Raw genomic sequence first — 23,678 nt, forward strand, 5'->3', positions numbered from 1 at the left:
CAGAGAGAAACCCAGATGGGTGTAGTTTGAGAGTGATATCCAAGACAGCTGCGTCTGACTTTAACTTCACTGGCATAATTTTGAATAAAGCAGAATGCAGGCCTCTCAGGAACGTTATTTTCCGGCACATAATGCTGCGCTATGACCTCCTAGCAGCCAGGTGGAAGCATCTACTCTGCCAGATGAAAGGGCAGAACAAGCATCAAGCCTGCAGACTGCCACAGGCGTGCGCCAAAGGTGGCTCTCAAGATGATACTCCTCTGTAGCTCTCACAATTCACAGAATCACAGAATCACAGAATTTCTAGGTTGGAAGAGACCTCAATTACACCAAATTAACAGTGATTTGCAACTAGCTTGGCACCCAGGACCACAGGGCAAGAGAGAAGCCCTAATATCGCACTGTACAAACACCTGTCATAAAACCATAGCTGCAGGGAAGGGTGAGGATTTAGACACTTGGGTGAGTATCAAACTCTAATAGCAGCTCCCAGTGTACAGCAGTGTCAAGGAGAGCAATGAAATAGTCGCCCTGCAGAAAATGCTCAGAGCCCTGCAATGAGCAGCTTTGGCAAAATAAATAATAATAATAATAATTAGGGTTGTAGCACTGCTTTTGTTGAAATTTTTTAATCCATGCCACAGGACAGATGTGTCTCCTATGAGACCACTGTCTTCTCTTAGCACCTCTCCTTGCTTTTCTGTGCGGCATCCTCAGCAAGAACAGGTACAACGGGTGCCCACTGCTGCTCCAGTGCGGTTGAACTGGATGAGGCACTCGTTAACTCCCCGGACTGTAAAATAAATCTGGAGGGTTTGGGAATATGGCTGTAATGACAACTGTAGAGATGCACATTTCACAGAAGAGGTTTCCACCAGCTCTATTTAAGGAAAGTCACTACTCTCCTGTTCTTCCTCCTGTTGCCAACACTGCTTGATGGTTAACTTTGGATTTTCTTTCTAAGTTTGCACTTTTGCCCCTTGAGGTGTGGGATTTGAGTTAAGTGCTTCACTAAAGCCATCACTCCTTCATAGCTCTTCTCCCATGCCAGTCATGACCCCCATAAACCACAGGTAGTGGTTCTAGATACAGATGAAACAAGTTACACCTGCCTTGTAACAAAACACGACTAAATAGCTAAATTTCATTGAGATTAACCATGAATGGGGGGGGGGGGGGGGGGGGTGGGGATAAAAAAAAAACAATTTAAACAAAAAAATGTTTTAATAAGGTGATAGATCAAGAAAACTTCAGCTGCTAAGGTTACCCAAAGGTGAGAGTTGACACAAACCCACAGGTACTCAACATGGAGATGTCCAGCAGACAAGATATAGCAAGAATGTCTCAGGGGAGCCAACTCTGTTAAGTCTGTAGTGTTCAACCTTATCTACCACAGCACATTGCCTCCCAGCTATCCAAGTGTTTATGAAAATCTGACAGGATGACTGCAAGAAATTTAATTTAAATTATCATGAGGGGTGGGGAGGAATTGTTAATGCTTGCTTTGGTCAGAGAAATAGCTGAGAATTGTGTTGACAAAACTATTGAGCCCTAAGGAAAAGGGACTATTCTAGTTACAAAGTCCTTTCTGTGCTAATGATAATCCATGAACATTAGCATTCCACACATTAGTAATTAAAGCTGGGTCAATTTAGACTAGAAAAACTGTTTGGGTGTAACAATAATTAACTATTAAATCCAAACAGTTCACTTGTCCATCCCTAAAGCACTCGACTTAGATCCCTCAGGAATGCGGTGTGTTAAAAGTTCACAGGAGGCAAGCTTAGGTCTACTGAGGTACTTGGCTGGAGACACAAGACCTCCATTCTTTCTTCCAGCAGAGCAATACAGGAGGATTTTTTCTAACGAAGATAAGTGGAAGTGTACAAAATAAAGAAGAGAAAAAAATCCAGGCATTCTGTCTCCTCTGGACGGCAATTTAACTGATAATTGTATTCTGCTGCAATAAACTAACTAACCAGATGTTTCAGATAATTAGTATTAAAGTTAGATTTTTATAGCAGCTGTTTTCTTTCTGACAGGCAAGCAGTATATCTGCTTCCTGGACAAACTCCTACAACAGGATGTCTAAGACGTGACCATGATGCGTTATGGCACTTGCATATATATGTGTATATATATATATATATTCAAGAGCTTTAAACCATCTAGCTTGAATAGATGCATTGAATAGTAGCATGTGTGGGAGCTCACATGGGTCACCAGGTACACATTTGGTGGGTTACATGTGTTTTCAGACCTTTACTGCCTTTAGCACATAACCAAGCATAAGCTGGCTCTGCCTCCAAAAGCTGACTGGCAAGACCAGCAAATTCCAAAACTTTATTTTTGCAGAGAATTGCAAGACTTTTCCTGCCATAATTCTAAATCTTCAAGTGTTTTAAGAGACGCTGTTCTATTTTCACCCATTAAGAAGTCCGTTAGATTATCTATCGTGTTTATAACGCGCTATAAAATCCATCTGCAGCAAAGCATCTGTCTAGCTATGTTAACTGAATTAGTCTCTGAATCTCTCTATCTGGAGATATGGAGATAGAGACCTTTCTAGCCTTCTAACACCAGAATTTTTATAGCAGTGGTCCCTAAATAAACAGGAAGGAGATGAGCAATTTTCTAATCTAAAGAGAATTCATGAAAATGGCTTTTTTTTTTTTTTTTTTTTCCGTTTTTCTGTTGGTGGAAGAACCAGTTTTTCTTGATGGAAAGCAGCCACCTTATGAATTGGCAGAAACATGTGATGAGCCCAGTTTTTATGACCTCATGCAAAAACTTTGGCAATTGAGGCCTCGGGTAGCATTTGATGTGTATCTCCTGAGGTGCTCCATGTCTGAAAGACTGATACACACCTCATTGATACCGAGACCACCCAGCTACCAGACTGTTCTCCTCACTAGCTGTTTGGTGCTGTTGCCTTGGGCCATCAGTGTTGGAGCCCATTGCCCTGGGACAGGTATTGACACCCACTGTAACCCAGAAGTTCTAGAGAACTTGCAAAGATCTGAAGTTCAGCATGTGAGGGAGATGTTGGCAGCTAATGAGCAAAGGGCAACAGCTGAGCATGGCAGGTCTCTCGTGGCTATCAGGCAATGGTTTGCAGTTCCGGGTTGGGTAAAGGTTCATCAACTCAGGTGGAGACTGCTCAACATTAATTTTTCAGCATCATACTTATTGAAAGTACTATAAAAGAAGAGCAAGATAAAAAATCCCCCAAGCATTTTGGAAAAAGAAACTCAACAGGGTTGCTAGGTGAAAAGTAAGTTCCTTTATAATGCTTCTTTTGACTTCCCAGTGTGACTGGTGATGACTAGCTAATGCTGTGAGAAATTAGGATGTTCTTAACTTCCATTTTCAAAAGCATCTTCCCAAGTATTTAGGAGTTCTGAGGCCTAAATCATCCTTGAAAATGAAATTAAGGATCTAAATCGTGTTGTTACTTTTGAAAAACGTAACCTTCTTTTTCCATAGAAAACTGTTCTTCTCAAAGACCACTGTCATACCAGTACTAAATGGTTCAATACCACTTAGCTGGGAGTTGAATAACACAAAAATATGTGGCAGCAGCCCCCTATGTACAGCCAGAAATGAACTGGAAATGTCTGCTCGAAGAGCAAAGCAGATCAGGTTTTGCTGTTACGTCAAGAAGGAATGCGATCTGTAATAGAAGAAGTGATGATTAGTGGTTTTTAAAAGAAGATATCTCTTGAAATTAGAACTCAAGGTGGGGGTGACAACAAAAGCCATCATCAGAATGACACACAGCTGTGGCCACGAAGCACAGGCCTCAGGTCAAAAGCTTGTCCACATGGAAGTGGTGCCGCAACACAGGACATCTCCTACTCTACTCTGTGTTGGAGAGGCCCTTCCTTGAGATCTGTGTGCTGTTCAGGATGCCAAAATATAAAAAGGACATAAAACTCTTAGAGAGTGACCAAAAGAGGGCTACAAATATGGTGGAGGGCCTAGAGGGCAAGATGCATGAGATGTGGCTGAAGTCAGTTGCTTTTTTTCAGCCCAGAGGAGACTGAGGGTGGGCCTTGTGGTGGCCTGCAGCTTCCTCATGAGGGGGAAGCACTGATCTCTTCGTTCTGGTGAACGGTGATAGGACCCAAGAGGATGGCACAGAGCTGTGACAGAAGAAGGCTCAGGCTGGGTGTTAGGAAAAGGTTCTTTGCCAAGGGAGTGGTTGGGCTCTGGAACAGGCTCCCCAGAGAAGTGGTCACGGCACTGAGCCTACTAGAGTTCAAGCAGTATTTGGGAAACACTCTGAGACACACAGTCTGATTTTTGGGTGGTCCTGTGTGGAGCAAGGAGCTCCCTGGAGGTCTTCCAAAAAATGCCCAAACGTAGAGCTTAGTGACATGGTTTAACAGTGGACTTGGTAGTGCTAGGTTAAAGGTTGGATGAGATGATCTTGGAGGTCTTTTCCAACCTAAAAGATTGTATGATTCTATCCTTGCGGGTCCCTTCTAAATCGGGATATTCCATGAATCCACTGCTATTTATTTTTCCCAACATGCGTTATTTATAGTGCCTCCCTCCACCCCTCAGCAGAACACGAAGCGAGGACTTCCAAGCCGGGGCAGCCAGGAGGAAGACGAGGGCCGGGCCTCTTGGGGGGGGGGAATCTCACCCTCACCCCGCGTCTGGAGCTTCCAGCCCGAGGTTTGGGGGATCCTCCCGGGCTGCCCGCACCCACAGCCCGGCCCCAAAACCGCCGGGGCCGCGTTGGGGCACGGCGGGGGAGGCCGGGGAGGAGGCGGAGCGGCCCCGTCCCGGCGCTGGGCTCCGCGGAGCCGCCGCCAAGCCCCGTGGAGCTGCCGCCAGCCCCGTGCTCCTTTCCTCCGCCCCTCGGCGGCGGGGGCGCGGATCCGGCGGAGAGAGGGAGCGCGGCAGGGCGAGGGGAGGAGAGAAGCGAGGAGGAGGAGGAGGAGGCGGCGAGCTGGCCATGGCAGCAGCCCGCGGGCGGAGAGGCAGCCGCCGCGGGCTGCTGCTGCTCCTGCTGCTGTGAGCGGCACCCCGAGGAGGAGGAGGAGGAGGAGGAGGAGGAGGAAGGCTCGGAGCAGCCTCGGGGGCCGCCATCCCGCGGCGGCGGCGGTGCCCGGGAGGATGCCGGGGAAGCGGGGCTCGGCGGGCGGCGGCGGTGGAGGTGGAGGCGGCGGCGGCAGCGAGCTCCCGGGGGCCGGGGCGCCGCGGCAGCGGAGGCGGCGGAGGAAGGTGTCCTGCTTCTCCAGCATCCAGCTCTTCCTCGTGTCCGAGTGCGCCCTGATGCTGGCCCAGGGCACCGTCGGAGCCTACCTGGTGAGTGCCGGCTCCCTCCCCCTGCGGGGAAGTTGCCGTGAGCCCGGGGCAGCTCCCCCCAGGGAAGGGGGGCAGCGCACCCAGGCGCGTTTTTCCAGCAGCCTATTTTTTTTTAAAATTATTATTATTTATTTTTTTTCCCGGCTTAAATGACTCAGCACTGCCGAGGGGTTCCCCGCCTGCCGCCCCTCTCGGTGTGCGGCTGGAAGTTGGGCTGCTCCCCGGAGCGGTGCTGCGCCCGCCGGGCTGTGCCCGGTGCGCCACGGCAGCCTGCCCGGGTTGTGCCCGGTAAATAGCGGGGAAATCTGCTGGGAGATTCACCTCCTGCCTCCTCTGCTGCTCGTTTTCCCCCCTACTCGCTCTCCTTGCCCTCCCCGAGGGGTGCAGCAGCGCTAAGTGCAGCAGCCCCCTAAGTCTCCGCTGCTCGGCGTTGGGTATAGAGCGCTCAAAATAAGTCCTCGCATTGAATGCTGAGCCCTTGTGCTGGATCCATGCGTTGGGATCTGGTGTCGGAACTGTAGTAGAAGAGTTGGAAAGATGTCCGTGAGGCTGGGCTCGTGCCTCCGAGTACACGCAGAGGGAGACAGCCTGTGACAAGCGAGCGGTGCTCTTCCAGCAGATGCGAGCGTGTAGTTGATTTAAATTTCTCAAAATAGCTCGCTGGATTTGAGAGTTAGAGTTTCCATGGAAAAGAAATGTATTTGTAATCTGCGAGGCTTTTTGAGGCCACATACGTAATACGTTATACAGTAAGTGTAAGAGCTCCACGTTCTGTACTTGTGCTCAGCATTTAGCGCTGCTGCTCTGGCACTCAGCTAATTATGTAAATTTGTACTGGATGTGATCTGTAATTTTTTCAAGGTATGTGGCTAAAATTAATGTGGTTAATATTCTCAATTAATATGCAATGGAAAATTGCAGTCACCTTCATATAATAAAGCGTGCCAGTTGAGTTTGGAAAATGCTTGTAATTCCAAAGGAAACTGCATTGCTTCTACTGAGCTAAATTCTGTAAGTCTGTGTGGATAGAGGTGGGCATCACTTAAATTTTAGGAGAGACGTCTCTCTTTTAGGTGAGTAACGACTTAGTAAGTAAATATATTGTTTCCAATGAGCTACTTGCAAAATGAGCTGTCAGGAAGGAGTGTGTGATAATCCTTCATTACAGTAATGGCCAAGGACCAGCCCACTGGGGTGATGCCACTCGGTGGGCACCAGTATGCTGGCAATGTATGGATCTGCTGGAGGACTGTGTATTGGCACACTTGGCTACAGTGCCCCAACACCTGCCACGCAGGATGGGCAGAGAGCCCTGAGCATAGCATTTCCCTCAAACCCCTTTGCATTGCTCTCTCTTCACCAGCCTAGCGTTTCTTGTCCTGTTTTTCCCAACTCTTGCAGCATGCTCTGCACTGAAGTAGTGCACTTGCGCCTCTTGCTCCTTTGGAGCGTTTAACGTACTCCAGCTGTACCACCTGGAAGATGTGCTGCCGTCACAGTTCCTAGAGTCTCAGCTCCTTCCTCCGAGTATTTAACTCGGCTACAGAGCAGCTTTCCCTGCCCCATGCCACTCTCAGAGTGCCTGGTGGTAGTGCACTGTATCCTCTCCAGCCTGACATCATGCCCAATGGCCAGCCAGATCCACAGACAGTAACAGCCAACTGCTCCATAGGGGGAAAAAAAAAAAGAAAACTAAACTCCAAACAATCCACAGCATGCATAAGCAGTGGCCCAGCTGCACTGTGCAAATGTTTCTCCGTTCCCTGTATAATTTATCACCCGTCATTGCAAATACCACGCAGTTCTCGATACAATGATCGGATGCAAATATGGAATTGTCTTTGGAGGGTGAATCCGTGCGAGTGCGGTGCTTACAGGTGCCGTGGGGGAGCAAAAGCAGGAGCTGAAAAATGCTTGGTGGAAAGTACCTAGGACCTAATCATTTTTGCAGACCAAGTGTCCTGTGGGGCCAGGTGCTGTTCTCAGGTGCTGTCTTGGGAGAGAATTCAGTGGAGGCACTGCAGAGTTGCCCAGGTGTGGCTGCGAGTGAATATTAATTCACTCAGGCTCCTGGTGTAAGTCAGGGCTGTTGGGCTCAGCAGCCGAGTGCTGGGCTGCTCCCCGAGGGACAAATTAGCAGGCGAGACAAACGGGTGAACAAACAGAAAGAGAGACAAATAGGGAGATGCTGTGGGGGCAGTCACGGTGTGTTGTTCTGGGCAGTTGAATAAACTACTAATTTTAGCTTGTCAGCAGTGACCGAGTACTGTGTTCATACTTCTGCTTTGCTTGGCCACATGTACGACTTTCCCTAGTTATTTGCAACTCAGGAAGATAAACCTTTCTGCTTTTTTTTTTTATTGCCTTATACGGCGACAAGTTGATTTCCTCGGTTTTGTCTGCCTGGCTCTGCACAGAGATGATGAGGGCAAAAACTGAGCTTGGTAAGGAAACGAGGCAGGGGCTCAGCTTGTTAGGAGTGATCGAGGAGCTCAGTTTGGGGCTTGACTTTCAAGTCAGTAAATTTAGAAGTGGTTGTTCTTACTTCTTAATCTTTTTAGAGATGTAACAACTCCTTTTTCCCATGTTCTCTGCACAATAAAGTAGCAGTGCCAGCCTGAATGTATGTACAAAGTATACATTCATTCATTATGTCGTTTTGAAGCAAAGATCATTCACTTTTATTTGTTCATAAAACATTGTGCTTGCCAACAGGGCTTTATAAATAATAAATGCTGATAAAAATCTATAAAGTCCAATTCTTTTCCCAGGGAACTCAGCAATGAAAATACCCTGGGATGCCAAAAGTGGACGCCTATGTTTAATTAGTGTGGTGTCTCTGAGGTTCTTTATGTGAAGTTTTAGGGGATGTTTGATCAATGCCACGTTCCAGAATAGTTGTCAATTATCAGGCTTGCTGCCTGCAAACTGCACGTGTTCCAGAATGACTCTGTGCCATATCCTGCATAGCTTATGCAAATGCAAGCCTGTGCCGCTGCCTTAATTTCTGGGGTTGTTGAATACACCCTATTATTTGCATATTCTTGTAAGGTTTTGTGTATGCGTTTATTTGGCTTCATCTAATTACTCCTGCGTGCTTTTGGAAACTTGAATTTCCCAGCAACTGCAGTGGCGCTGGGGAAGATGCTGCTGGCCGTCTGCAGGCATTCCTGCTGCAGAAGTTGCTCAGGGTTTTAGCAGCAACTTTGAAAAGCCCAGGCGATCTCCTCCGGGTTGCTCTCTGGGAGCCGAGCTCTGTGGACGAGAGAGCTGAGCATTACCTGGTGCAGCCGGGAGCGCCAGGGAAGGATGGGAACCTCTGTTTCCAGCCGGAGCCTTGTGCCTTTCGGGCAACTGCAGCAGTGTGATCAGTCATGCCGATGAGGATTTTGATAAGGCTGATTCACATACCTTGGCAACAGCTCCTTCCCATCCCCTCCCCACCCCGAATTCCTACAAGCACTGTATTTTGGTATATTTTCACTGGTAGTAGCGCTCCGAGTGCTCCTGATGGTTTATTGCTGAGGCATTTCATCACCCTGCCAGTCAAATCTTTTGCCTGGCCAGTGGTGAAATCATTGCTTTAGCAGAAGGCAAAGAGCTCTCACTCTGACAGCCACAGTTTGTGGAGCGGGAGCGCAATTTAATTTTCTCTCCCTAGCCTTTAGCCTCAGCTCGCTCCCGTTCAAACTGACCTAGTTGCAAGCACCCAACATCTGCCAAAGTCACGGGCTTCTTTAGATAAAGGGCACGCATATGGGAAGCACGTTGAGAAGCAGTTATTTGGTGTGCTCTGGGTAGCTGTTTTTACAGAGCTCCACTGAGATGTCTCTGTTTGCTGCAGCTTTGAATGCAGCTATTCATGTGCTTTATCAAGTGATAGAGGATGACCGGCCTGAGCATGAGATAGAAAGGAAAATAATTGGTCCCTCCTAAGGAGGGTGCCCCGGTGTTTGTGTGGGAATGAATGCCAAATTGTTTCTGGTTTTCCTGAATGAAAACTTTCAAGCCATGCTTAACCTCCCGCTATAGCTCTGTCTGCGCAGCGGTGTTCAGCTACAGCCTGCAAACCCCCTCTTAACGTATCTGCAGTAAAAATAGTAGCGTGTAAGTCCAGTTGAGATAGTGTATGCTTATATGGCATCTGGAACAGGCTCCTTCTGTTGGTCTTTGTTGCTATTGGGGTTTGGGAGAGTAATGAAGAATTTCAAATACCAAATTCAGGAAAAAAAAGTATTAGAGATAAATACAGAGGTCGATCATCAAAGGGCTCCTCCTGAAACAAATAGGGTCCTGTGAGATGGACACCAGGGATCTGAGTGGTTAAGAGCAGAATTTGGATTTGGGATTTTTAAGGGGTTTTGGTGCACAACTCCTCATCCCCGTTGTAAATATTCTAAATACTGTTTTGTTTTGTTTTTTAATGTTCTAATTACTGGTTTCCTGTTGAAAAAAAAAAAAAGTGGGGTGTAGTGACCTGGTCAAACTCTTCTTGAAGTTGGTGGAGAGGTCCATGTTGAGGATGCCACTGAAGGCAGTTTTATAGGAGCACTGCAGTGCCTCATGGTGTCCTTTTGTGCATGGTGCTGTACAATCGTCCCCAAAGAATGTTTGCCCCTGAGCATTTGCAATCTGAATAGACTGGGTGGGAGAGAAGTTGCAGGTGGGGAAAATGAAACAAAGGTTAAGCAAGTGATTCTGTGGCTGAAGCTATTGGTAATGCTTCTGCCTAGGTAGCAGCAGCAGAATCCACATGGCTTAGGCATAGCAGAGGCTGGCACAGCAAGGAATTCCAGTTTCAGGTGCTTCGCTCAAGTGACTAAACTGCAAGAGCATTTTTCCCATTGAATTTATTGTTTTTATTCAAGTATTTATTTTCCTAGAATAAGAATCTGCTTTAAAATATTGCTGTGCTTCTTTATTCTTTCCATCCTCAGCAGTGCCGAGTAATAAATTAGCTGTAATGCTCGTAATTTATTTGTCGCTGGGGCATTTAAGGGGGGAAAAACATGGAGAGAAAATAAATGTTTTAGCGGGGATGAAGATTGCCAAGCATTGGCTGGTTATTGCTTACAGTTCATTTTTTCTTAATACATCTTTGCTGGCTATGTTATTTCTGGAAAGTTGTTTCTAGTATGCCTTTCCCATTAGAGAATATTGTCTGTTTTGCAGCTGAGTTGTACAGAAAGTTATTCTGAACTAGCTCTTTTCAGTACATTCATACGTCTCTCAGAAGCCTTTTGATGTTTTTAGGGTCTCTAACTGGGGAGCCGAGGGGAAACCTGATCCAGCGCTGGGTTCTGATGCCTGCAGGCTCCTGTGTGGTTTGGGTCAGGAGCATAGCGTTGACATATTAATGTTCAAACTTTATATAATGAATAGGAACAAATTCTGGCCCATACCTAGGTTGGACTTTGGGTACCAGGAAGGCTTATGAGTAACTGGCATTTATGCTTTGGTTTAAAGCTTTCTTTCAACTACTACTGATAGAGGAAATGGGGATGGCTACGTGTTTGTCTCTTAGAATGTATGCTCCGTGCCACTTGCAGAGTAAAGCTGAACTAAAAATCCGACGGCTTCTTGATTAAATGCATTTAAAGGCAAAACACATTTGACATGCATGAGTGTGGACTGATTGGTTTTAACGTTGAAATTTTTTATTATTTCTAGCAGAAAGTTTGGCAGCTCCTCCTTGTAAGGACTTTTTCAGGACTTGTAAGCCCTGAAAGAAAGAGCAGCCTGTTAGAAATGTTATGATCCACCATAAAAAAAAAAAAAAAGTCTTAATTTCTTTTGGCTACCCTTAGCTTCCTAAATCTCTTCGGCAATTGCTGTGCGCCTCTGTGACAAGTAGGTCTGTGAGTTTTAACATCCTGCAGTGTTAATGCAGCTGAAGTTTAAAGGGATCTTGAATTAGATGAGAGCATACATTGGTTCGAAGGTCTGGATTTGTCTTGCTCAGTAACTTTATGCAGCATGAGCCTTTAAATGGTAGTGTAGCACCTGGCCCATAAAGGGGTCGGCTGAGCTGTGATCCCTCTTCTTCTCTGCAAGCAAGCAGATATTGCTTGTTTTCCAGAAAGGGATGTTTCTCAGGTTATGTGGACTTTCTTTTCCCTTACTTTCAGGATATTGGTTGAAAAGCCAGTTTCTGTTCTGCTACAGCAGCATAAATGCATTGCTTCAATAAAGTTATTTTACAATTTATCAAGAAGAATTTGTCCTCTGTGTATAATAATCTAAGATGTTCCTTTATTTGTATACTCCTTGGTCTCTCGCTGTTCCTTCACGGTAGCAAGATTAAACAAAGGAATACTGTTTAATAGGCGAGGTTGCAGCTCGGATGAATTGCTGTAGTTTGACCTTCTGATCAACACCAGATGAATCTGCAAAGTGTTATATTTTAATCACGATTCGAGGAAGTTTAAACAAACACATGATAATACATTGTGTAGTACCCCCTGTAAGTTCTCCAGTGAAGTCAAAAAGAATTCATTTTTCCTGTTGCATGGAAAATTGGACTGCAGATTTTGATTTACAAGGTTTCATTATAACTGCAGCAAAACCAGGGCCGGAACCCCAAGAGTCCTATCTCCAGGTCGCCTTGTTGCAACCATAAGACTCTCTTTGTAGATACATACTGCAATGCAAACAGTATTGCCTGCTCCATGGTGTAGAGATTTCACACTGCCACTCTTCGTACAGCATCAGTACGATGAACAGTGATAGCAAACTGTTGATGGAGTGTCTGGTGCTTCTTCTTGGTGGTGCCCTGAGGACTCTGCTGGCAGGGGAAGGTTTCTGTCCATGCTTAAAAAGATGTGTGCTGCATCCAAGATGTTTCTGTTTGAGTAGATGGATAAAAGCATGAAGAAAAAGCAGCATCCCTTTCCACAGATTTTAAGTGAGGATGCAGTTGTTGTATTCATATAGACCTACGATGCAGATATGGCTAGAAGTGCCCCTCCTCACCTAGCAAATCAAAGGAAGACCTCTGAACTAAAACCAGATTTCTTAAGCTCTCAACAACTTTCCCTTTTCCAGTCTTATTCTGGATGTGATATCCTGTGTTTTGATCCCTGGATGCTTCTTGCTGAACTAATGGACACAGGCCCCCTCTTTTTGTTGTTGCATGGTGCCTGTTGTGTTGAAGTTGCAGATCAGTGACAGGGGCTCATACTGTGGCAGTGCTTGAAAGCGCTTGATAATTTTAGATGACTTCTTGCAGCACAAGAGCAAAATCTTTATTTCAGGTTTGTTGGAATATTTACTTTATTTTTCCGTGGTCCAAGAAGGAGAAAAGCAATTTGCTTTGTTTTGATTTTTGTTTTTCTTTCTGTTGCCTCTCTATCATAGTATCCTTTCTGCTTGCCAGCCAGACAGCTGATTTCCCCTCTGTTTTTGAACATCTTTATCTTTTTGGTGTCTGCAGTGATCTCATGGATGATTTCTGTGAGCTTGCAGGCCCAATGAATTTTAGATGTGTGGCTGTGAGGGCAGGTGTGGGAACAGAGAAGTTGTTTTTCCATGCTCCTTAACGATGTGTTTTTCTGGGCAAGGATTGCTGGAGTTCTCTTATTTTTAATATTTAAATGTACTTTTAAAACACTTACCGTGCTGTTCATCTGTATAATTCATAATGCCTTAGTTTACTAAAAGTGGAAAAGGACTTAAAATTCAGTGTTACGGTGATCCATAAAATGACAGTGAAGTGTTTGAAAGAACCTGGGTAATTCAGTTGTATTGAGGTCTTCGTGACTCATCAGCATTATGGTTTCTGAAGCGACTATGTCAGATTTGCTTTCAAGTTTTTTGGTGCTTTGATGTTTGCGTCTGAATCTTAACATTTTTTCTGTTTTTTTTTTTTTTTTTTTTTTTTTTTTTTTTTTTTTTTTTTTTCTCCTTATAAAAAGGCAACTAAAAACTCTACCACAAAGAAACTGAAAGCGTGGCTGTTTAGGAAGAGTTCTGTGGTGTGGGTGTGGAAGAATATAGGAATACTTGAGTAGATGGCATTTTTAGAAACTTATAGCGGTATACTTTCTTTTCCAACTAAAAGTTAAATTTCTGTCAAAATTGAGATTGGCATTGTTCTTGGGTCAATATATAAGGAATAGCCTTTAGGTGTATATTTTGCATGTGTACTGTAAGGTGATGCTTAACAGTTAAAGCATGCAGTACCTAATGAAATGATGTGGAATTGATTTACAGTGGAGGTGCCAAGCAGTAAGTGATGCCCCCAGAATTCCTAAAGCAGATGAATTATGCTGTGAATTTATGTAAGGTGAAAAATAAGTATTTTCCATCGAGTCTGCTTGGAACGTGTATTCAATCAAGCTTTGTATGCTCGCAGCTGGCAGGGAGCACCTACATCCAAATGCAGGACAGACAGAACAGTAAGAAAAACTGCATTTTGTCTAGGTTTGCGTGCTTTCCAGCAGCAATGCGGAAGGTTCCCCACATCAAAACAGAGTTCTGAGTTGTCTGTAGATGCAGATTTATTTCATTCCTTTAATTCTCCAAAGGGAAAATAAAGAGCAAGAAAAATAGCATAACTACATAGAATCGCAGCCCGTTGTGTTGAACAACAAATGTTATTTTTCTCTGGTGGAGTTTCAACAGGAAGAGCTGCAAAAAGGTTGTTCGGGGGGTTTTGTTTCTTATTTCTGAAAAGGAGGATGTGAAATAGCTGCTACCTCTTTCTACTTCTCTGCTTGGCTTTGTGCAAACGTAGGTTGGCACAACATTAGAAGTAGAGCAGAGAATTGTTTGGGAGCGTAAGGATGTTGAAGTGCAGGCTAAACCTCATGCTTTGGCCTGAAGGAAATCTCTGAGAGGCCACAGGAGAACTGGCATGTACCTCATTTGGTGAGTCCCCCACACCTGTGAATAATACCAGACCTGTATGTAGACGTACACGTCTATACTCAGAAATGTCGAGGGAGAAGAGGGGCAGCATCAGAAGCTTCCAACAGATAAGTGACAAATACTGGCTAAAAGAAAATTGTGTTGAAAAATATGAAGGAGGAGTGCCCCAGTAGTATCCTGCTGCTTGTTGTGCCATGCTAATGACTTTCATCTGCTGGAAACATGCTTGCTTCTCATCCTGACACGGTTGGCAGTGTTGTATGATGGATGGAGATGCCAAATTAGGGGTAGATCCTTTCTTTCCCCCCAACTGGGAAACAACAGAAAAAAAATGCAGTACGTAACAGGATCTTGATTTTTAAAGAGAAAAACTCAAGTTTGGATTTCCAATTTTCCAGTCCTAAGGTTTGCTTGTCATGGTTTCTCTAAGATGCAGAAAGGGCTGTATTTGCCACAGTTTAGTAAAGCTATTTTCTCCTATTTCTTCTAAGGTTTCACTTTTCTTGTTGAAGAGTATCCACCATGTGGTGGGCTGACCGTGGATTGCAGTAGCCAGATGTGCTTTCACTGCCCTCCTCAACAGGACAAGGGAGAAAATGAGATGAAAAAGCTTGTGGGTCGAGATAGTAACAGGGAGATCACTGACCAATTGCTGTCATAGCTGAAACCGATTCAACTTTGTGGAAAATTAATGTGTTGCCCAGTAAAGTAGATTTGAATGTTGAGAAATGAAAGCAAAAATTAAGACAACAGGATTTTCTCTCACGCTTTTCCCCCTCACTCTTCCATGTGGCATTTTGTCCTTTCTTAAGTAAGTTTTCCTCAGTGTTGTTGCGGTGGCCATGGCGGGGCCATTGCAGAACCGGGCCTGGGGTGGCCCAGCCTCTCATCATAGTTGCCCCAGTTGCCTCTACCTCACTGGGGACATCTGGTTTGGGTTTATGCTCTCTCTCCAATGGCAGTGGGACCTTTACCACCACCTACCTGGCCATATTGAGTCTGGAGACCCCTGAAACAGAGGGAGGCAAGAGACGTGTCCCCTCAGGCCCCAACAGGCTGCGCCTTGCACTTGAGAGAGCGTCCACCCTGGTGTGGGAGATAAAGTAAAATTTGCATCATGTGTCAGCACTGGCATGCTGTTTGCAGAAATGCTGGCTGGTGTTGGGTAAATGAATTCCCCTCTGCTTGGCTCCTGTCAGCCCCTGGTGGCTGGTCGCAGGCTGTTAGGGTGGGCTGGTGAGCAGCAGCCACATTCAGGCCATAGAGAAATTAGTGCCTGCGGAGGGTGCGACTAAAACAGATATTCTTCCTCTCCTGCTGGCATTGTCTGTAAAATTTGATAATTGTGGGAATGAGCCTCACCAAGTGCCGCAGTTTGTGATGCGCAGAGAAAGCATCGAGCGTGTAGGCCCTTTATGAGAAACAGTGGGCAGCATTTGTTAGGGCTTACCAGCAAAAGAAAACTGTGTTTTTGTTTTTGTCTTGCTCAACGTACAGGGCCGAGAGCAGTTAATTACAATGGGCCTTTCAGCCTCCGCATGAGATGCACACTTTGTTTCCTGCTGCCTTTTGCTCGTTATAATGCAGGTCCTTATGTCTGAAGTCAGCACAGCTGCTGGCTGAGGGACAGGAGCTCTCGCTGAAGGGATGCCTTGTCTGGGGGTGCCTGTTTGTGAAGGGTGGTGGCATTAAGTTGATGTTATCATCTGGTTTGGGTGATCCCGTGGTCGGTCAGTCCCATCTGAGGTGCTCAGCACCATGAATACTCACTGAGCTCAGCTGGGTTTCTGTAGGCACTTGCCGTGTTGTCCTCACTACCTCTTGTGCAGAGGGGTGGTTTGCCCCCACGTTTGTGTTTCTGTCATTGAAAGGTGGCATCAAAAAATGTATGGCTAGTTTGAGCCCTGGGGCTGCAGTGCTAGTCTAGGTTGGATTGTTTTGTTTTCTTTCGCTTAATCTGTCATAATTAGTAATATTAAAAAGAAAATGTGTATCGAGGCGGCTGGCTTGTGGCTACCAAAAAATTTGAATCCCATAGTCCTTGGGATTCACTCCAGCAACTTGAAATATCTTGAGAACAAAGGCTGAAAAGGGAAGATTTCAAGCGTTCCATGGACCTAGATAAACTGTTTGCTTCCAAGAGCTTATTTGCTCTGTTGAGGCCACTTCTGCATTGCCAAATGTTTCTGTGAATGAATGGATTTCAAAAACAGCTTGGGAATTATTCGGTGGCTATTGAAGTCAAGCCACGCTAGCAATCCATGTGCTAGAGGCACAGCTTTGTGGGTTTGCTGCTTACAGTTTGCTGCATTGTGTGGCGTGACTGTACAAGCTTTCTCTAATGCTGGCCCTCTACAGAAGTCCAGTGTTTTCTGTGAATTAGGATGCATCAAGGCTGCTGTATTGCTCTTGCTCTTAATCACAGATCTAGCTCCTACTAAGAAGGCAGGAGTTTCAGATTTCTTCTCACTTTGTCTTGTGGAAGCACTTGGGGCTTATGGTTTAGCCTTTTGTAGCTGAGAAGAAATTTATTGATTTGAATCATTCAGCTTAATTCAATTCTGGACAAGTTTTCTGCCAGAATATTCTTCCTTATTTAAAAAGATCCCTAATGAATAACTGTAGTTGTATATAATGACTCCTGGGAAATACTGGATGCAGTCTCCAGAATCAGTTCTGTGCTGTTTTCGAATGCAGATTGCGAACTTTTGATGTGCATGTCTGAACAGCGCCCAGGGTCCCTTGTAGCCATCTGTTTTTTCAAGATGCTCCCACATTAATAAGCTGCATCTTTGGTATTCTGCGGACAGGTATTCAGTGAGCCATTGGTTGGCTAGGTAATAACTTAAGTAAATCTGAATGCAAAAGTCTCTCTGCGTTGAGTGCAGTGCTGGGACCAGAGTGTTGCCGGCAGGAGAAACCAGGTTGTTTGCACCTAGGACATGATATTTTCACCTGGTTTCAAACCCTTAGCCTGAAGAAGAGTCTGCATAGCTGGGATTGTGAGTCAAGGAAGGGGACATCCATCCATTATGGATGTCTCTCAGAAGTCGCACTGTGAGGCTTCAAGGTATGCATTCTTTAAGAGACACACAACACTTTGCTGGACTGGAAATGCAAGTTGAAATGAAAATTACCTTTGCTTTCTCCTTTATTTGCCCCCAGTGGTACATAAGGTATAGATTCAGGCATGTTCATTTTGATTTTCCATGTTCTGATTGTGCTCAGAACTTTTGGTGTCAAAAATTACATTTTGTGACTCTTGGTCACAAAAATTTAAATTCACGTAGTGCTTCCAGGAGTCAGTGTCCCTGGAATTTCCCTGCTTTCTGCCTTGCCCCTGTTTCACACAACCAAGAGGTGAAATAAATGGGGGAACAGCAACTTGTTTCCTCTGGGCCTGTACTCACTGGGTAGAACCTGTTGATGGTGGCATCTTGGCAGGGGCAGAACATTCCTGCCATGTGTGGGTTATGTTTTATAACCTGGATTTTGCTTGGCTGTCCGGAGCTGTCATGTTCAAACTGACTGCTTTCATCAGTCAAGACTAATGTACATGCCCAGAGAAATCTGTTTTCATTTGCATTTGAGCAATGTGACACGTGTCACAGCTAGGAGAAGACAGCCTTGCCATGGAGTAATGCTTGTTGGCTCAGCAACAGCTATAGGTAGCTTTTGGTGAAGGTACAGTTTGGGACCTTGGGATGTTTGGATTCATTTTCTGGCTTTGTCACTGACTTCCTCAGGCCTTCTTTGGGTTTTATCTCCACATTAACTAATCAGGTAGTTGTGATGTAGTCAGGCTTTGTTGTGGGCTGGGATTGTGGATGCTCAGCCTCCACAGTGAAGGTGACTAGAGTGGAAGAGGCGTGCCCTGAACCAGGTCTCTATCAGCTACTATAATGAAGTTGATACCAGTCTGTTAATTTATTTAATGCTAATTGTGTATTATTCCACCTGTGGTTGATCTGTGAGGCATCTTCCTTCACCCTGGGCTATGATGCAGCCTTGTTGCCACCTGAATGCTATCCTTGCTTCCCTCACACCTGCCTGGAGCTGTGGTGTTGAGCATCTAGCCCTTTGCCTTCTGAGCCTTCCCAGGGACTGGCTATTTGGGGCTGCTTTCCTTCCTCTGTGGGTAGCGATGGATTTAAGAGCCTGAGGGTATTATTTTTCAAAGATACTTTCCGAGCCAAACTCTAATTGACAAAAGTGACTTATTCTAAGTGTCTCTTTGAAAATGGTGCTCTTGTTCCAAAGCCACTTAAGTGCTTTTGAAAAATCTTTCTGCCTGTTACCGATTGCAGTGGACTGCTTCAGTGGTGCCTAGCCCATGTAAAGCAGTCTGGATTTAAAGCCTAAATGTTATGAGCCTGGCTAATAAACTGTATTGTAATTAGTACCTTTGGGAGGCAGGAACCAGGGGAAAGCTGGGTGTAAAGGGAACGAAATTCATATAAAAGCTGTCCGTAAAGAATAAGTGAAGAACTGTGGAAGGAGATGAAAACACAGCATTTGAAATGGGTGAGGAGGGGATATGCGATAGGAAGAAAATGGGTGTGAAGCTGCAAGGAAAACTTTAATAGGCTTATGTTAAAGCGGACAAAGGATCTAGACTAGCAGGTAGTGAGCTTGCATAAAGAGTGATCCTTTGAACAGTTGGAGTTAATGTAACCTGCATGTCCCTGTTTTCCAGCTTCCCCTGTGCGAGCTGGGCTGGACACATCCCTTGGTTAGTGAGTCTCTGGTTTGGCTTGGTGCTGAGCAATGTATGCAAAGCCATTCTGACTGCAGTGTCTGAATTTGGGGTTCCTCCCAGAATTTGTTGTGCCACTGCTGTAGGAGCAGTGGTCCTCTGTGAAAACTTCTCTGGTATCGGGTGGGTAAGTGGTGGTGACTTCTGCTTTCCTTACACATACTCGTTGAATTTTTGCAGGGTCTGGTGGTTCTACAGTGAGGGGACCCCATAAGCTGCTGCTCCATGTCTGTCTCTAACAAGGATTGTTGTTAATACCACAGGCATGAGGTGAAATTCAGCCATCTGTGTGTACAGCCTCAGCAGACACATTTATTCATTGGCTTTTTGATAGCTCACTTCCCAGTGAACCCCAAGGAACAGAGCTTTCGTCATCTGGCGAGACATCTCCTTGCCTGTGTCTGTTTTACAGGGAACGCGCCGAGTCCAAGTGAGCTATAACAAGTCTGCAAGTTACGGCTAGATCGCCCGGTTAATTGTTCTTTAACTACAAGATGTTTTTTTAATTGCCTCTGTGTTATTTTTCGTGTGTTATTTTAAAGAGCACTTGTAAATCACCTTCTGTTCAGGAGAAAAGGGCTTGCCGTTTCTGAGAAATGGCAAAATGGGGAGATGGTGCGATGGGAGGGGAGGTAACGCTGCACGGCTTGTGCTGTGCTCGGGACTGCCCAACTTCAATGTGCAAACGTCACGAGCCCGCCCTTCACAACTTCCACCCCTCGTTCTTCGCACAGGAGATGCTCAGATAACGACGAGGTTCTCAGGAACAGATTGAAAATCACCTTCACGCCCTGACTTCTTGTCTGTTTGCACCACACTCTCCCCGTGCTTACATCCCAACCTGCCCTGTTCTTCACCGGGAGGTTTGGCAGCAGCCGGCATGCAGCTCCTCTTCCTGCCCTCGACCCTGCACAGATCAACGGGGAAGGAGGAACAAGTAGTAGGGGAGCAGGATGACCTGGACAGCTCCTGTGTGGGCTGCAGGGGAGAAGAGTCTCATTATTTTTGTATTAGCTTGGGGTGTTGGTACTCAGCTGCTAGAGACCCCCTAACTTTTGAGTTACCACGAAGTGCTGTGGACTGATAACACAACGTGGCCATTTCTTTAGTTCCCTTTTAAACGGCTTCCTTCTTCCCATCGCTTACTAAGTAAAAGTATTTTGTGTGCCGGTTGATGAGAACTGCCTCTTATTTCTCCTAAATCCGAGTTCCCATTTGCTGTGGCCAGGCATCCCTGCTGCTGGGTGGGGAGAGGAGCAGGAGAGGGATCAGCAGAGCCAGAGCAGATGAGGAGAAAAGTAGCAGGACTTGTCAGAAAACCTCCTCTCTCAGTACCCAGCCTTTATATAATCACCGTTGTCCTCCAACCGTGAAAACTGAATTCAGCTTCCATCAAAGCTTTTATTAATGCTGCCTCAGAGTGTCCTGCGTGTGTCACTTCTGCCCTGGTTCTTGCCTGGCGGCTGGGAACGCTGCTGCAAGCGGCTCCGCGGGCCTCTCGTCTTTATCTGCACTGTGGCATGACTCGGATGCAACCCTTAGCCCCGAACTCAGCTCTCGATCATAAATTAAGATAACATGAAGTCCTTTGCCTGACAGGTTTTCCTGCCAGGCTTGCATCATGGTTTCTGTTGCGGTGAGTGGCCCTGGTTATAGTGCACAGCCTTATCTGCAGACACAGCGTGTTGTGCTAGGAGTATTTTATTAGATAGACAACCAAATTTGCATTGATGGAGGGGCCACAGGGAAAGAGAAGTGAGGCTGCTGCTGTGTGACAGGTCGGGATCCTGCCTCTGGTACTTTGACAGTACGTAGGAAGGGGCTTTTTTTGCCAGTAGGAGCCTCCCAGAGACATGCACTTCATCTCTGCTCAGTGTTTCTTCTGATCCATCTGCATAGTGCAGATCAGAACCCCTCATCTTAAACCAAACCCAGGGTGATGCTGTCCTATTTGCACAGTCCTGGGTTTGTGTGTGAATTGTATTGCCAGTCCTGCATGTCACCAAGTGTCTTTCATGCTGTACGAGTCTGCATTTAAGCTGTTAAAGACAGCTTAGGTTACCTTGTCTGGCTTTGTTCTGCTACTTACCGGACACAAGAAAAAAAAGAAAAGGAGATTTATCTCTGAACGTGTCGAAGATGCTCCGACTGCACTCCCTCAGCCATTTACTCTCACAGAGCTGAGCAGCAGCCCCTTTTTGCAAAGCTGCTGTCTGCTTATCCCACGTGGACTGTTCATCCTCCTGGCCTGCAGTGTGCCACTTCTGCGCTGCATGTCTTAACGCACACAGAAACTCAGTCTGGGGTTGAGGTTTGTGCTCCTTGCATGTTTCTGATGCATTATTTTGCTGCCAGTGAAAGTGCAATAACATTTAAAATAAATCAGGATTCAGATATCCGCTAGCTCTGTTGTACACGTGCTGCTGAAGAGAAGTGTAGGCTACAAATGGGTTCTGGCACTGGATATATTTATGCAGATACCCTGTCAGAAACTGAAATATCACCTGCATTCAGATGGTGAGGTGAATCTTGAACAGGTTTGGAAGAAGAAAGGTTCTGTGGATGCTTGGTTTGTGGCTGCAAAAGTATATGCAGAGGTTGGGACTCGAAAGTTTTGCTTTGTCTTAAAAAAGCCCATCTTAGCTGTGATGTTTATCTGTGTCAGAGCAACAGAAAAAGCCTTTCAAGCCTCTCTAGGAAGTTCGCTGTGGCCTGGTACTCAGTGCCTGTGTCTATTTCGAGCTGCCCGTGACTCAGTCCATCCTGCCGTGACAGGTAGCAGCCCCAGCAGTCTTTTCGTTCACACCTCTCCAAATGGGGCAGTGCTTTGTTTCCCCAGGGGAGGCAGGGAAAGGGGGACAGTCTGTGGTGTCCCATGCAGGATCCTTGGGAAGCAAATGCAGAAGGTTAACAGCAGCCCGTTGCGTGGCTGTTTATTGTAATGATTGCCTGCATTACTGAGGTTAGGTTTTTCATGCTGCATGTTTGATCTGTGTGGAGCCTGCTCTTGCTACACTAGTGGAAAACAGACTCGTTTAGCTTTGCAAGGCACATGACTATTTTTTTAAGCTATTCTGAAATGAACTGTGGGTTTCCATGGGCGTATTGACTCCTGACCAAACAGGATATCTTCTGTGGGTGCTGCCTGCTCTTTGCACCGCTTGCAGCGCGCAGTGAGCATTGCACTGCAACGTGCATCTCACCTCGAGCACGAGTGCGTGGTGCTGCTTCTCTTGCTGCACGCTCTAATATCCTTTCTGCTCAGGCCACTGAAAATCCTGGCTTTGAACGTGTGCTTAATTCGGGCTGTGTCAATAAGCTCAGAGCTGGTCACCAGAATATAAAATAAATTGTCCTTCACTCTGCCTGGTGAGCACAGATCCGAGCTGCACGCTCCTCGTGGCACCGGCACAGCAACTTGCAGATTTACCGGTACTGGCCTAGAAACAGCGTAAGCACATGCAACAGCCAAGCTAATAACACCCTACTTCTCAGCTGCTGCACTATTATCCCTGTCACGTGAATGCAAATTTCTATGCAGAGACAATTTCCAGACCTTGAGCAGAGCCAGCTTGGGTGTGTTGGCATCGCCACCCTTTCTGCTTGCTCTTCTGTTCGCATGCCCAAAGCCAGCGCAGGTGTCAGCATCTTTGGTGAGAGCATCTTTTAGGTTCCCACTGACTTGGCTGGTCTGGGAACGGCGTTGAAAGTAGCCATCAGCAGGAGGAGATGGGCCCTCTAAATAAAGGCAGGATTTGGCCCTGTCCTGTGTGGCTGCTGGAAGGGAGGACAAGCGACACCTGAAGACACGGGTGGAGGCACGTGGAAGCAGCAGTGCTGTTTGTGGGCCGGTTGCTTTGGTCCTTCGAGGAATCGTACATTTCCCAGCTCTGTAATGGAGACTGTGGGAGACGGTTCACGTCTGTTTTCCTCTGGGAACGGAGTTGCCAGGCAATTATTTTACACCCTGTAGCATTGCCGACATGTCTCTTCAAGTCCGATCTCTTACCACATAACTGAGAAAATGTATTTTACATTAAAAAGCAGCCTTTAAAAAAGGCCCTTCAGGCATAAAGTCAATGTGTTTTCTATATATAACCGCGTGTTATTAATACAATGAATTTATCTGTAGACTCTGTGGGTGAATATGACTTATCACTGGAGATGCGAACAATATGATGTTCGTTTTCAATGCACTGTGTGTACAGCTCCGTAGCCGTGCCCCCAGCCCTCAATTCATTCCTTGGTGACAAAGCGGGGCAATAGCGTGAGGCAGCTTTGCGGATTGCGTTTTTGCTGAGCATTAATATAAAATAAACAGCCTCTAGAGAGAACAAATCTACCTTGGGTCAGAAATGCCAAGATCTATAGATCTGGGGCAGACAGGAATGATGAATGTGAGCGAGCATTATTGAACTGAGTCCAGAATGGCATGACAAAAGCTTCGCTGGGTTTAGTTACAGGGGCTGCAATATAAGTTGCTTTGGCTGAAAAAAAAATTTAAGGTGGTGATTGATTTTTGTTGCTTTTTTCCCCTTTTTTTAATGTAGGTAGTTTATCACTGCATGCATCGTGTGAGATTATTTTCCTCTTTCAGTCACTGTAGAGCGTTGTGGAGGGGACTGAGGGGGCCCCTTTAGCCCAGGTCCTTGTGAATGCTGAAATGCCTTTGGAAACCGAGACGGACACATTGTGCAGAGTTCCCGGGCTCTGTAAGAGGAGGAAGGAAATGAGG

At 45.9% G+C, this 23,678-nt stretch overlaps 1 protein-coding gene across 1 annotated transcript in view; it reads left to right on the forward strand.

Annotated features, from left to right (window-relative positions):
* Positions 1-5,127: 5,127 nt before the first annotated feature.
* The window catches only part of SLCO3A1 (solute carrier organic anion transporter family member 3A1), a 123,765-nt gene continuing 105,214 nt past the window's right edge, over positions 5,128-23,678 (forward strand). Inside the window, exon 1 of the mRNA XM_032195139.1 lies at positions 5,128-5,319. Coding sequence (XP_032051030.1) covers positions 5,128-5,319 — 192 coding nt within the window. The remainder of the gene's footprint in view (positions 5,320-23,678) is intronic.

Source organism: Aythya fuligula, chromosome 11 (assembly GCF_009819795.1).
Source record: "Aythya fuligula isolate bAytFul2 chromosome 11, bAytFul2.pri, whole genome shotgun sequence".
NCBI lineage: Eukaryota > Metazoa > Chordata > Aves > Anseriformes > Anatidae > Aythya > Aythya fuligula.